Source organism: Fragaria vesca, linkage group LG3 (genome assembly GCF_000184155.1).
Source record: "Fragaria vesca subsp. vesca linkage group LG3, FraVesHawaii_1.0, whole genome shotgun sequence".
NCBI lineage: Eukaryota > Viridiplantae > Streptophyta > Magnoliopsida > Rosales > Rosaceae > Fragaria > Fragaria vesca.
In genome coordinates, this window is record NC_020493.1 from 15,296,079 (window position 1) to 15,310,494 (window position 14,416).

Here is a 14,416-nt window from a genome sequence, read left to right on the forward strand (position 1 = left end):
AGAAGAGGATATTCCTAGAGGTTTCATGTTGTAGTTTGTTTTATGTAAAACTTTCTTTATAATCTATCGAAAAAACAAAGTAGAAACAACACCAACAAAGTAGGTTGGTATCTTTGGTAGTTAATTGGTGAATACATAGTAGGTTGTAGTCGATTTGGCTAAAGATGAGAAAACTGCCAACAAGTTGAAAGCCAAGTGCTACTTCACATCGCCTCACACGTAGGCCAACAAGTTGAAAGCCAAGTGCTACTAAACTGCCGCTCATCTCACCCTTATACTAGTTTCGTTTTGTTCCATCTCCATTTAAACAAATGAAACTTAATTTGTTTTCTGTCGAACGGTAATTCTGCCGATCGGTACTCAACACTTGGACGGAGCTTCTTCACTTTCTTTGTCTGTATAGGACTAATAATGCACGAGAAAATGCACATCCGATTCAAGAAAAGAAAGAAAGAAACCCACCCTTTGAGTTTTGAGTATCAGCATTTCTTCATGTGGCAATCTTTTGCTGGCTAACTGCGTAAATGGTGGGCTGAGTGTACACGTTGCATGGGAGAAGGAACCACTAGCTAGTTGTGTAGAACTTAATTAAACAACAATTAGGAATCGATCATTGCTATCATTTCATATTCATCTATCAATAGACGTAATTAACGATCTGAATTAGACATAAGTAACAACGAAAGACTTATTGTAATTTGATATCCCCTAATTTCTGTCCTGATTTCGGGTCATAATTTGTCATGATGACTCATGACGTACTACACGAACATACAAGCATAAACTTGATCTTTTGGTCTAATTTCAATAAAATTATTTACCCTCGAGATGGTTGATGTGCATATTTAGTACACGTTCAGTATAGTAGATTACGTACATACATGTTGATAATTAGAGCGTAAAGATAAAATTGTCTTCAATATAGAAGATAATGAAAGGTAAAATGGAACCGTCCAATGACTCATACAACCTCTATTTTTCTTGCACACAAATATAGCTTGGGATTTTATTTTTAAGCAAAACGTACAGGGTCAAACAATTATATATAGAAGTTTTCTACATGATTTCCAGTCTTCTTCTCGCCAACTCATTTTAGTTATAACCAACTCACCAAAGAAAAACCATTACATATTTATACCCTTCTTTGTAAAACTCGTAACAGAGATCAAAAACCCCTAGCCTTCAAGAAACCAAGCCTCGCTCGTTTTCCAAAACCATGGCGGACGAGAGCGGCAGCAGAGACGCTCTGTTAGCCGACCGGAGAAACAAAATGTTCCAACGCTGCGTTTCACACGCCCAGGACGAGTTGAAGAGCTTCCGGTCCTATCTCCGGTGGATGTGCGTCGACCAATCCAACGTAGGCAGGTTGTGCCTCTCTTGGAGTGTTTTCGTTGTTTTCACGATCGTCGTTCCGGCGGTGTCTCATTTCGTCTTTGCATGCTCCTTCTGCGACGGCAAGCACAAACGGCCGTACGACAGCGTCGTGCAGCTGTCACTGAGCGGCGTGGCGACGTTGTCGTTTGTGTGCCTGTCGACGTTTGTGAGGAAGTTTGGGTTGAAGAGGTTTCTGTTTTTTGATAAGCTTTACGATGAGAGCGAGACGGTGAGGAAGGGTTACACCGCACAGCTCAATGTGAGTTTCTCAGTTTTCACTTTCATCCTCGTAATTAATGATTAGATTTTTTTTTTCTCTTTTGTGAATGAGTAATTTTTCTTAATCAATGAAGAACATGATTTTTCACAGCTAAAATCATGGTGAATTAGGTAAAATTTCAGTGTAATTTTAGTGAATGAATAAATTTGTGGTAACTCACTCACCGTACAGCTAAATAATTTCCTATTTTGTTGATTTTGTGATAATAATGCAAAAGTTCTCAATTCGGATTGATAGGGTTTAGGTTTAACACTTTAACATATGTATGGTAGCTATGCCATTGAGTTGAGACTTCGAGCTATATCTCTTATATAAAGTTCTGAGTATGAATGGATGTTCGTCTATCTAAATTCGTACTTGTAGTTTCATTAGACAATAGAGAGGATGACGGTGAATCAAACTCAAAAGGAAAAGAAAAAAGTTATGTTTGTGTGCTTGAAGTAATGTACAAATTAACCTCGTGGAGTAGGCATGCGCATGTCCACATTTTGGACCCTTTCCTTTCTTATGTGCAATCCAATTTCACTGTCTAGAGGACTCGCAAGCTAAGTTTTGTTTTGCTTGTAGAGATCTTTGAAGGTTGTCTGCTGCTTTGTCATACCAAGCTTTGTTGCCGAGAGTGTATACAAGATATGGTGGTACGCATCCGAAGCCTCGCAGATTCCTTATGTGGGCAATGTTTATGCAAGTGCCGCAATGGCATGCCTAATGGAGCTCTTCTCCTGGCTCTATCGCACGACCGTGATCTTCCTCGTGTGTGTTCTCTTCCGTCTCATATGCTACCTTCAAATCCTGCGGCTACAAGACTTTGCCACTATGTTCGAAGTGGACTCTGATGTTGGATCAGTTTTATCGGAGCACCTTAGGATCCGGAGGCACCTGAAGATCATAAGCCACAGGTGCCGCGATTTCATATTGTGGACACTCATTTTGGTCACAGGGAGCCAATTTGCTTTGTTGCTCATCACGACCAAGTCCAGTGCCATTTCCAGCCTTGATTTTTACAGAGGTGGAGAACTTCTGGTATGTCCTTTAATTCCATTTTCCATCATGGAAATTATATATGAACCTCATTTATTTTAGAATGGATCATGGATTGAATAAGATGAAGCATATCATTATATCGTAACAATGGTTCTTCTTTGGTACAGTTATGCTCCATAACTTTGAACACCGGGCTCCTCATCTTGCTGCGCAGTGCAACCAAAATCACACACAAGGTACAAGCAGTGACATGTCTTGCAGCTAAATGGCATGTCTGCGCCACATTAGATTCGTTTGATGCGACAACGGCTCAGATTGCCAGTAGTGGCCAAATGTTCCGTAGAGAATCCAGTAAGGATGATGAGAGTGAGGACGAGGCTGAGGATGAAGAAGATGAATTGGACAACAGCAAGTTGATACCATCATATGCATATAGTACCATCTCGTTCCAGAAAAGACAAGCTCTAGGTAAATTTTCCATCTCTGGAATAGCACATTGCTTTCTTCCTGGTCACAAACTCTATTTTTTTTCTATGAAGAAAATTACAAATGGTTTATACCTCAGTCACTTTGCAGAAGTACTAATGTATTTTGTTTTTCACTTGCAGTGACATATTTTGAGAACAACAGAGCCGGCATTACTATCTACGGGTTTACCTTGGACAGGACTACACTACACATGTTATTTATGATTGAATTTTCATTAGTTCTATGGTTGTTAGGAAAAACCGTTAATGGCATTTCATAATCAAGTAAGTTAGGATTGCTTTCTTTCATGCCTTCTTCTGTTGTGTTGTTAATGTTCATATTGCGATAGCAGGTTAGAGTACTGTGATTTTTATTTACTTAAATTAAGGTAGCAACTCATGGCTGGTTGGCTGGAAGAGGGGGAACGAGCGTCTTGGGCTCTGACCGCGTGCCTGTTGAAGAATATTGAGCCGTTCCCAACCTTGTAGAGCTGTGTATTGTAAGTGATCAGAACCCGCCCGGAGCGAGCCTCCCATGTAGGCAAGTGCATGGTCACCCAAGAAGGGTTTGATATGAGTTTAAGAAACAGTTCCTCCAGATCAATTATGACGTATGAGTTTCTCTATTTCACGTTAGTAAACACCCTATTAACATTTGCAACCAACAACTTAAATTGGTAGATTTCTTGAGTATGTTATTATTATTATACTGGCTTCATAAAGTAGTGTTAAACAAGATATGATTCTAGTGATATATTTACATTGATACATCACAATGCAGTATGCACTTTTCCACAGTTGTAGCACTATGATAAGCTAAGAGCAGAAAAACTTCCTCAATTTTAACTTCGTACTTCTTGGTCAGATTTATTAACCGAATGCTCCTTCCTCTTTTTCCTGAAAATGTACATGTAATTTTATAACTTGAGCTGGGTATTAGAGAAATGTTGTGGTGAAGTTGAGTGGCAAAGCCGAGTACAACCAAAGCCAGAAAAAGAAACACTAGAGAAGAACACATGCAGGGCAAAGGAAGAACAATGACCAAGTAGTAGCTACGTTCCCCACTTTTCAGTAAGGGTTATATTAGGACTAGTTGACTTAAAGCCTGAATCTAATCACGATTTAAAAAAAAAATTAGAATAGAGAATTAGACGATATTAAATTGAATCTAATCATGATGATACTATTTTTGAGAAGCAGCGGGGAGCATATCTTTCACTCTTGAAGATGCGATTATTTCTCTCATTCCTATGATCGAAGTAATTAAAAACAAACCAAATGGTTAAACTTCATGACGTCTAAATAAATTTCTTAGGTATACTACACATCGCATGACAATTAAACTTACCATCACAACTATCAGCAAGTACCACTTGTATACCTTTGCAAGTTCTTACTATTTTTATCTCAAACTCCCGAACAACATGTTCTTTTCTATATTTGCAGACATACTAAACCCCAATTAGAAAGTTCATCACTGAAACCGAAAATGGGAGACAATGGAGAGGCCTTGTTAAACCGAAAGAACAAGTTCAAGCGCTGCGTTTCACATGCACAAGATGAATTAAAGAGCTTTAGATCCTACCTATGATGGATGTTCGTGGATCAATCCAATGTTTGGAGAGCATGTCTCTCTTGGTTCATGTTCATCCTCTTTGGAATCGTTGTCCCTGCCATTTCCCATTTCGTGTTTGCCTGCGCCCCCTGCGACGGAAATCACCAGAGGCCCTATGACAATGTCGTGCAATTGTCGTTGAGCAGCGTTGCGACGGTGTCATTTCTGTGCCTCTCATGGTTCGTAAGGAAGTTTGGGCTTAAGAGGTTCTTGTTCTTTGATAAGCTCTATCATGAGAGCGAAACGGTCAGGAGGGAATACACAGCACAATTGAATGTGAGTTTAATCTTCCTCTGAATCTCTTAATTCAAAGAACAGTTTCTCCTACATTGACAACTTTTTATTCATTTGTAGAGATCATTGAGAATTCTCTCCATTTTTGTCCTACCATGCTTCGTTGCCGAGAGTGTGTATAAGATATGGTGGTACACTTCTGGACTATCAAAAGTGCCTTTCTTAGCTAATGTTTATGTAAGTATCAGTGTAGCATGCATTTTGGAGCCATGTTCATGGCTCTACCGGACAACCGTGTTTTTCCTCGTCTGTGTTTTGTTTCGGTTGATTTGCTACCTCCAAATCTTACGGCTTCAAGATTTCGCCATAGTGTTTCAAGTCGAATCCGATGTGGGATCAATCATGTCCGAGCACCTTAGAATTCGAAGGCACTTGGCGATCATAAGCCATAGATTCCGGGGGTTCATATTGTGGTCTCTAACACTGATCACAGGGAGCCAATTCGCATTGTTGCTCATCACGACCAAGTCCCATGCCGGCCATTACACAATCAATTATCAACATATTTTTATAGTTGGGGAACTTGTGTTATGTTGCTTAACTAGTCACATCATTGGATGACAATTTGCATTTTATAATTTTTATTTATGAATTTATGAATTTTCTGAGAAAGTCGAAAGCTTATATAACTATGAGTCTTCATTAATTCATTTTGTTGGATACAGTTATGCTCAATAACTTTGGTTACCGGCCTCCTCATTTTACTCCGGAGTGCAACCAAAATAACACACAAAGCCCAAGCAGTGGCATGTCTAGCCACCAAGTGGCATGTTTGTGCCACACTGGAGACGTTTGATGCAACCGAGGTGGATTCTCCTACGGCACAGGTGGCCAATGATCCAGGAATTCATATAATTACACACGAAGAATCAGACGGGGATGAGGTTAGTGAGGAAGAAGATGACTTGGAAAACACAAAGATGGTGCCATCTTATGCATATAATACCATTTCTTACCATAAACGTCAAGCTCTAAGTAAGTCTGCCTAAATTGCACCATTTTTGTTTGCATCAATATTAGAGAGCATACTGATAACTGTTTTATACCCATTTTTTGCAGTGACCTATTTGGAGAACAATAAAGCCGGCATTACTGTTTACGGGTTCACGTTGGATAGGACTACACTGCACATGTTAGTTATGATTGAGTTTTCGTTAATTCTATGGCTGTTGGGGAAGACCATTAATGGAATTTCTTAGGTAAAATTTTAAGCTAGACTCAGAGAGTTTGGAAATTGGGCACTAAGGATGTGTATATGAAGTTCAATCCATTTTCATAACTTTTGGTAGTAATTCTTGTACTTATCTTATCATGTGGTAGATATATAGTGGTGTAATGAAATTACAGTTTCAGTGATGAGACCCTCCCTTTCTCTCATTATAAGGTCTAGTTTGGAATAACATAACTTAGACAAACAAAGTTTTCAGCATACTCTTCGTGAATCTAACTTTGTTGTCAATGCTCTTGCTAAATTAGGGCATTAGCTTTTGGCGTCGCGCTACTGGGATGTGGGATTTTCCCGGAATGTGAGTTCGGTTATCAATTTCCATCTCTTTGGAGCTGGTTGCTCCAGAGGTTTGTCCTTGTAATTTTAGCATTAAAAAAAATTAGACAAACATAGTTATAACTTGACTAACTTCTTTTTCATAAAAAAAAAACTTGACTATCTTCTATCTTATGATACCTCTCATTTACCAACATAATGTTGGTTAGAGATTTTATGGGGTCCTTTAGTGGCTGGGGCTTGCCGTCTTTATACTTGGAGTGTTAAAATTGCATAGTGTAACGCCCACAAAGATGGTCTTTTGGTTATTGAAAGATTCAATTATAAATCCATATTTTGGTCGAAAGAGATCCCCTCTTAGCAATCAACTGTTTTAATTAACAAAGTTTATGATGTTCTTTGGCATCTGAAATCCCTCATTCGTGACATCTGCATATTGCTAGTGGTTTGATAACATTTGGTTTGCTCATACCTTTCAAAAAGCCAACTTCCTTTCTCAGGCTTTTCATGTAGATAGTTGAAATTGGTGCAAAGTCATGCTTGTATTACCAGAATATTTGAAAATAACCCACCGCCCCCGCCCAAATAGTACCGGAAGGCCGTCGGGAAAGTCTCATAGCACACATGAGAAGTTCATGCGTAAAGGTTTCGGTAAACACAAACCTGTGACCGTCGATGCAAGCGACGTTAGCGTTAGGCGAGGTGCAATGTCTCCCCGTCTTTTTCGGGTTTAAGAGTAAGCTCACATGTTCCCTTTACTGATTGGAGGTAACTCGTGTTTATCCCGCGTGCCAGTTGGAGTCCCATCATACGTCGTCGTATCGACATTGACTCCCCACGACCCCAAATAAACTAAAGTAAACGTTTCGTCATTCTAACACCACCAAAACGACGCCGTATTCTCCTTCGCGTCGGTGTAAAGAGGACACAGGCCCCGAATACCCACCTGAAGAGAGTAACAAATTTGTTTCTCTCCAAAAAAAAAAAAAAAAAAAAAAAAAAAAATTTAGAATTCAAATCCAGAAAATCTGATTCTCTTTGATTTTCCATGGAAATTTCCTCAGTTCCGATCAGTTCGTGCTCCAAAGAGCACCAGAAAATCTACCGGGAGTGGTTTCAATTCGCAGATTCAGGTACAGTGCATCATCACGGCACACACTCATTCTCTTCCAATTTTGTTGAAGCTTAAAGATCGTTCTTCTTCTTCCTTCGTTTTCGGTTATTGAGTAGAAATGAAAAGACTCTGATTTGGTTTTCACTTTGTGCAGATAGTGATGGCCGCATTACGGGGAGTGATGCTATCAAGTTCTTCAGCATGTCCAATTTGTCTCGCCAAGATCTTAAGCAGGTTAGATTTGATTCCGTCAAGCTTGTGTGAATTGATTTTGACCGTGCAGTGAATTTTACTTTCTTGTGTAATTTGTTACTGTTTGTGTTTTTGATGGATTTGTTTGGAGCATAATAATCAGTATATTGATTAGTGTTAGCTGAGTTAAAGATCCTCTTAGTTCCTTTGAGCAATGCAACTTGTTCATAGAGGCAAAGTCGTTATTTTGTTTCGATATCTTTACTGTCGAAGATCAACCTCAGTTTCTGTTCTGGAGGCTTTAGTTTCTTCATACAAGTGTTGACATAACTGGTGTTCTTTTACTAAGGTTTGGGCAATTACCGATTCAAAGAGGCAGGGGTTTCTTGGTTTTACTGAGTTCGTTGCTGCTATGCAGGTATTTTTATTAGTGTCAGTCTATTTCAGTGGACTGCAATATCCTATAGTTTGATGTGTAAGAATCTGACTTATCGTTACGTGTTTCATTTGTAGCTAGTTTCCCTTGCACAAGCTGGAAATGAGATTACAAATGATCTATTAACCAGAAATGGTGGGTTGCTTTAGTTTAGTTTAGTTTTGTTTTCTGACAAGTTGTAGTGTGTTTTTCTTTTTCTGGTACAAATTGTAGTGTATGGGCTGTGTTGTATTATCTTCTTGGTATTGCCAAGATATTTGAATTTTGTAATGTTTCCTTTGTTCAGCAGACTTGGAAAACTTGAAGCCTCCAGTCATGGAGGGGTTGGATGTGTTATTAGCGGTATATATGCTACAATCTTATTTATTTTATCCTGCTCTATGTCTTTTTCTTATATTAAATTGATTTCCTCTACTTAAATACTTTATTTAATTGATTTCTTCTACTTGTACTTGATTCAGAAAAAGAAGCGTTCAAACAAGACAAATGAGAACGAAGTAAACGGTGAGGAATCTCTCAATTGATAACTGAGACTTGTATTCGTACTTCTTGTGTTGAATATGCAATTACTAATAACAAGTGATACAGGTAATCCTGTGGTGCAACAATCACCTTCAGCACTTTGGTTTTCTTCTAAATCATCAAAAAAGGTATCCGTAGTTTCTTCGAAAGAAAGATTATTGACACCACTTAATATTCTTTCTATTTTTCTTGCTTTGTTTAGAAATTTCTTAGTTAATAAATTGTATTCTAATTTTCATGATGCGTGGTGTTGACCTTGTGTTACTATAACTTGGTATGCTAGTCTCTCCATATTTGTAATTCAATTTGATTTTTCCAAAAGACCTAGGTTTTTATTATAAGATTTAAATGGAAAATGAAAATGCTTCGAGTCAATTACACTTTGAAGCACTACCGCTCAAGGAAGCTGTTGTGCCTGGTGGAAAAGAAAATGGAGAAGCTTACATAGTTTAGTTTCAATAGTGTTTTTGTTTATGCCTGATATTAATTGACATGAAAGGATGCTCTAATAATTTCACCATTATAAAGTAAAGAACATGTTTGGGGTGTACTCTTTTGGTGGCATAGTTTGGATGCTAAACTTTTTCTGCTCATGGATTGCGATTTTGTAGTGTCGCTACTATTATTTAGTTTACTGATCTCATATATGGATTAACACTAACGGCTTATCAATTCTTTGGCAATTTGATAGGTTCCGCTCTCTGCTGTAACATCAATTGTAGATGGGTTGAAGAGATTATATGTCCAGAAGCTGAAACCATTGGAAGTTACTTACAAGTTTAATGATTTTGTATCCCCATTACTTGTGAGTGAGCAGCATACTTATTTCAGTTCTTTCGTGAAATACTGGCTTTGCTTTCAGTTCTATCTTGAAAATAATACCTAGTCATTCTTAGCTAAATTTTGTTGTGTACTCATATTTGTAGTAAATATTGTCATACCATTGATTATAGGTTACTGTAAATCATATTTATTTGTTGATTTTGCAGACAAACAGTGATTTTGATGCCAAACCCATGGTTATGCTTTTGGGTCAATACTCCACTGGGAAAACAACATTTATTAAACATTTACTTAAAACAAGTTATCCAGGCAAGTTGTTTTCTGTTCAAGTGCATGTTTGCTTACTTTTTTTTTTTGTTTGTCTTGCACAAAACAGTTTTTGATCTTTCTCATATCTTATTGCATGTCACCTTTGACAGGAGCTCACATTGGTCCTGAGCCTACGACAGATAGATTTGTTGTTGTTATGGTAATCTTAAATTTATCTCCTTTTATTCTGTTCCTAGTAGTCTTACATTACATAGCAATAGAACATTACTACCATCTGTTCTATATGGTTTTTGCAAGTTTGAAAGTGTTCAAACACTCCAGCTCTATTTAGATTCAGTAACAATTTTAGAAACTAAACTATGATTATAATTTTCAATTTTTATTTTGCTGGTTATAAAAATTTTCTGTAGTTGGTACTGGTGATAGGGTTGTTAGAAATACCTATCCTTATCAGAGTATAACAGTAAAGTTTGGTTGTTAGAATTTACATTGTTTTACGAAAATTTCATGTTTAATTTGAAATACAATACGCAAATAACCTCAGGTTATGAAGTTATTTGTGATACATTTGTCAAGAAGTCTCTGGCTTTGAATATACAGTTGTAGGCTTGTAGCCAGTTGATTAGGTTTTAATGTTTAATCAAATCATTGTACTGATAATATTTCTAAGACATGGGGGACAGTCTGGGTTGGCTCCAGATTATTGTTCCTTGGTTTACCATTCTTTAAACTACTTTGTGAAGCGTAGTCTTTTTTCTTTTGTTCTGTAATTTTAGCGGGTTTCAGAATCATCTCTTTATTCTTATTGGTATCATAGCCCTGTTTGTTGTTTTTTTCTTTTTGCTTTTTTCTTTTCAAGTGCAACATCTTTTTATGACCTTGGTCCTTGGTGGTATCTTTCTCTCCTTTACTTTATAAACTAGTCCCTGTTATTTAGTAAATATCAAATAGGTTTATTGCATGCAAAATAATTTTCAACATACCCATTTGCTTTCACATCACATTCAAATTTGAAGTTTTCATTTTGCTCAATATATTCCTTAAAATTTCTCTAAACTAAGTAAATTTTGTTCTCAATGATTAGTGCAATATGCTTTTATTCTCCGGTTTTCTTTCTCAAATTGATATGGTTTGCTTGATAAACTTTTTTTTTTCGTTTTGTTTTGTAGTCTGGATCTGATGAAAGAAGTGTTCCTGGGAATACGATTGCGGTGCAAGCTGACATGCCATTTAGTGGCCTCACATCTTTTGGAACAGCATTCTTGTCAAAGTTTGAGTGTTCCCAAATGCCACATCCTGTAAGTTATCTTTCCATAATCACTATGGAATAAATTTCAATTGAAAACACCAAAACTCACTTTCTTTTGTATCTGTAGTTGCTGGAGCACATTACATTTGTTGATACTCCTGGCGTTTTATCTGGGGAGAAGCAACGAACACAACGAGCCTATAATTTTACTGGAGTCACTTCATGGTTCGCTTCAAAGTGTGACCTCATTTTACTTTTGTTTGATCCTCACAAACTTGATGTGAGTGATGAGTTCAAGCGTGTGATTTCATCTTTACGTGGTCATGATGATAAGATTCGCGTTGTACTCAACAAGGCAGATCAAATTGATACCCAACAAGTAAGCATATACATGACATGGCTACCTTGTCCGTATTCTGCATATACATGACATGGCTGCCTCGTCAGTATTCTGCATAATTCAAATCTATTGAGGGTTTTGATTAGGTCATATGAAGTTGCAATTGATCCTGTTATTCTTCTTATGCAGTTAATGAGGGTTTATGGCGCATTGATGTGGTCCCTTGGGAAGGTTCTGAATACTCCTGAGGTTATGCGAGTTTATATTGGGTAACTATCCATCTCTATGTATTCACTTGAATTTTTGTCAACTTAGTTGATCAAGTCTTAGTAATGTTAAGAGTCTTTTGTGCATAATATCTTGAGAGTATTTCTCTAATTTACTTTAAGCAAGTGTCTTATAGCACTTAATTCCTTCTTTTGATGAAAGCTAATTTCTGTTTTGCAGGTCATTCAATGACAAACCTGTAAATGAGGCTGCCTCCGGTCCAATAGGGAAAGAACTCTTTGAGAGAGAACAAGAGGATCTTCTTGCTGACTTAAAGGATATTCCAAAGAAATCTTGTGATCGCCGGGTGAGTTTGTGTCTTTTATTTTTATCTTGTTGTTCTTTTACCATGTTGAGCTCAGGTTAATGAACTATCAATTTGCATTTTAATTATCTCTTTAGCTAATGAATATCTCTGCAAGATCCCCTATTTTAGTGATTATGTCATTCATTTCCACAGATCAATGAATTTGTCAAGCGTGCTAGAGCGGCCAAGATACATGCTTACATTATCAGCCATTTGAGAAAAGAGATGCCTGCTTTGATCGGGAAAGCCAAGACTCAACAGAAGCTAACGGATAATTTGGAAGATGAGTTTAAAAAGGTAATATTTCATTCCCTCCTTGTGTACTTCCATTCAGTACCATATGTATCTTTTCACACTTTACATGCCATACAGGTTCAAAGGGAATTTCATCTACCTCCAGGGGATTTTCCGAATGTTGAACAATTCAGGGAGACCTTAAGTGGTTACAGCTTTGACAATTTTGAGAAGTTGAAGCCTAGTATGATAAAAGCAGTTGACGACATGCTGGGTTATGATATCCCAGAGCTTCTGAAGAATTTCAGAAATCCATATGACTAATGGATGCTGGAATTCTTAAGAGGAAAAATAACATGTTGAAACTTGAAAGGAGCATTGCTCTTCTTGAGCATCTTGGTTACCCCTGTAATTTAATATGGTTCATGCCTTCAGCCCTTATTGTAGTGTACAAGATGTCATTGTAGAATATTCACTTCTAATACCAATTTCTGTTTTCGGAGGAACACACTTATAGGATCGAGTCTGTGAAAGGTGGGATTTTGAAAGAAAATGGGGCAATGTAACTCATGACAAGAACACCTAAACGACCGAGTGGATTGATGGAACTCATCAACATCCATCCTTCATGAAGATCCCTTTTCTTACGAAACCCTCCTAATGTCTTATCTCACACCAAGCTTTCCTCTCCCCTCATGTCTCTCACACCCAAACAGAAACCCCCAAGCTTTCTTCTCTACTCCTGCCGAGCGTTGCCGGCTCTGCCGTTGCATCTCGGTATGTGAGGGATGTTAGTCTAGGTGGGCCCAAGTTCTATAAAAACAGGAAAGGGTAAATCGACCGTTCAGAGTTTTTTATTTTTTTTACCAAATCATATATATATATACACACAGCCCCGTTCAGAGACGCACGTCCGCACTGCCCTTAAAGTGTAGACGTCGCCGATTTCTCCACCATCAGGTGTCGACGACAGAGCTGCGCTTGTTGGATGAACACCAGAGGCATCCCGGCCGGCGTTACCATGAAGAAGAAAGCCAAGGAGATCGGGATTGGTCTGGGCAACAATCTCACCCAAAACATCAAGATCGATCAAGGTTGGCTACAAATTTGTAGCTGGCGAGTCCACCAGCGAGAAGAACCTCCGTATCAAGGTTTGGTGTCCATCCAGCAAGAAGAAACGACGGGATCGTGGAGAAACCGGCGACGTCCGCACTTTAAGGGTGGTGTTGACGTCCGCTTCTGAATGGGGCTGTATATATATATATACAGTCGGGATCAGAGGCAGACGTCCGCACACCGTTAAAGTGCGGATGTGCCTCCGTTCTCCACCGTAAGGCTCCGACGACGCGGCGCCTCCACCCCAGCAGCGTCCCCGATCACTTTTCCTCCCCGGCGAGTCTGCCGAATTCTAATTTTTCAGCGAGATCGATTTTGTTTGAAGTTTTGGGTGATCTCGCCGGAAAACTGGAATTCGGCGGACTCGCCGGGGAAGGAAAGTGATTGGGGACGCTGCTGGAGGCCGCTAGGGTGGAGGCACGCAGTCGTCGGAGCGGTACGGAGGAGAACGGAGGGAGGTCCGCACTTTAAGGGCTGTGCGGACGTCCTCTTTAGATCCTCTATATATATATATAGGGAGAATCTAAAGAGGACCTCTTTACTTTAAGAATTTGAGGATTTCTACTATCTCCCATTAGTAGATGACTTCATTTAACGATCTCAACCGTTGATCCTTTAGATTCATATGCAAGATACATGTCTACAAAATTTCAACTAATTCCATAATCATTTGGTCATTCAAATTGATGTAAACAATTGTAGGCCGTTAGATAAAATTAAAACAAATATTGTGCTAATCAAATGGTTAAACGTTTTTCATTTTGGCTAATTTTTTATAGGATTCATATGTGGGTAAGTAATTAGAGAATGAGTGGTTTTGATTGTCAAAATACATGCTAGAACTAAAATTTCATTCAAATCTAAATGATCACCAATTTAGATTAAATTTTGCAGAAGTGATATACATATTGGAACCTAAAAACTGAACGGTGAAGATTGAAAAATGTAATAAAAAGCTGGACTAATGCCCAATCGCTCATATATGTCAAGAAAAGGGATCCCTTAGTGGAATGACCTTATATATATATATATATATATATATATGTATTTCTCAGCTGCGGACGTCCG

The 14,416-nt window shown here is 38.3% G+C and overlaps 2 protein-coding genes and 1 pseudogene across 2 annotated transcripts; all 3 read left to right on the forward strand.

The window, feature by feature from the left end:
* The first annotated feature begins 1,216 nt into the window (after positions 1-1,216).
* Positions 1,217-3,652, forward strand: LOC101309337. Its single transcript, XM_004295799.1, has 4 exons — positions 1,217-1,633; positions 2,222-2,677; positions 2,806-3,106; positions 3,247-3,652. The coding sequence occupies exons 1-4, from the start codon at positions 1,217-1,219 to the stop codon at positions 3,384-3,386; spliced, it is 1,314 nt and encodes a 437-aa protein (XP_004295847.1). The 3' UTR covers positions 3,387-3,652.
* Positions 3,653-4,594: 942 nt separating this feature from the next.
* LOC101309625 lies at positions 4,595-6,213 on the forward strand (annotated as a pseudogene).
* Positions 6,214-7,497: 1,284 nt separating this feature from the next.
* Positions 7,498-12,745, forward strand: LOC101313780 (EH domain-containing protein 1-like). The gene is made up of 16 exons (XM_004294351.1): positions 7,498-7,651; positions 7,787-7,866; positions 8,174-8,242; positions 8,338-8,395; positions 8,547-8,602; positions 8,722-8,764; positions 8,849-8,910; positions 9,474-9,587; positions 9,772-9,874; positions 9,985-10,034; positions 11,005-11,133; positions 11,212-11,463; positions 11,614-11,693; positions 11,872-11,998; positions 12,152-12,295; positions 12,371-12,745. The coding sequence occupies exons 1-16, from the start codon at positions 7,567-7,569 to the stop codon at positions 12,554-12,556; spliced, it is 1,638 nt and encodes a 545-aa protein (XP_004294399.1). The 5' UTR covers positions 7,498-7,566; the 3' UTR covers positions 12,557-12,745.
* Positions 12,746-14,416: the final 1,671 nt, after the last annotated feature.

Bases quoted from the DNA above. Each gene is read 5' to 3' on its own strand.
- LOC101313780 (XM_004294351.1), top strand. From the start codon at position 7,567: ATGGAAATTTCCTCAGTTCCGATCAGTTCGTGCTCCAAAGAGCACCAG. The intron at 7,652-7,786 runs GTACAGTGCATC...CACTTTGTGCAG, and splicing joins GTTTCAATTCGCAGATTCAG to ATAGTGATGGCCGCATTACG. The intron at 9,875-9,984 runs GCAAGTTGTTTT...CACCTTTGACAG, and splicing joins ACTTAAAACAAGTTATCCAG to GAGCTCACATTGGTCCTGAG.
- LOC101309337 (XM_004295799.1), top strand. From the start codon at position 1,217: ATGGCGGACGAGAGCGGCAGCAGAGACGCTCTGTTAGCCGACCGGAGA. The intron at 1,634-2,221 runs GTGAGTTTCTCA...TTTTGCTTGTAG, and splicing joins GTTACACCGCACAGCTCAAT to AGATCTTTGAAGGTTGTCTG. The intron at 2,678-2,805 runs GTATGTCCTTTA...TCTTTGGTACAG, and splicing joins ACAGAGGTGGAGAACTTCTG to TTATGCTCCATAACTTTGAA.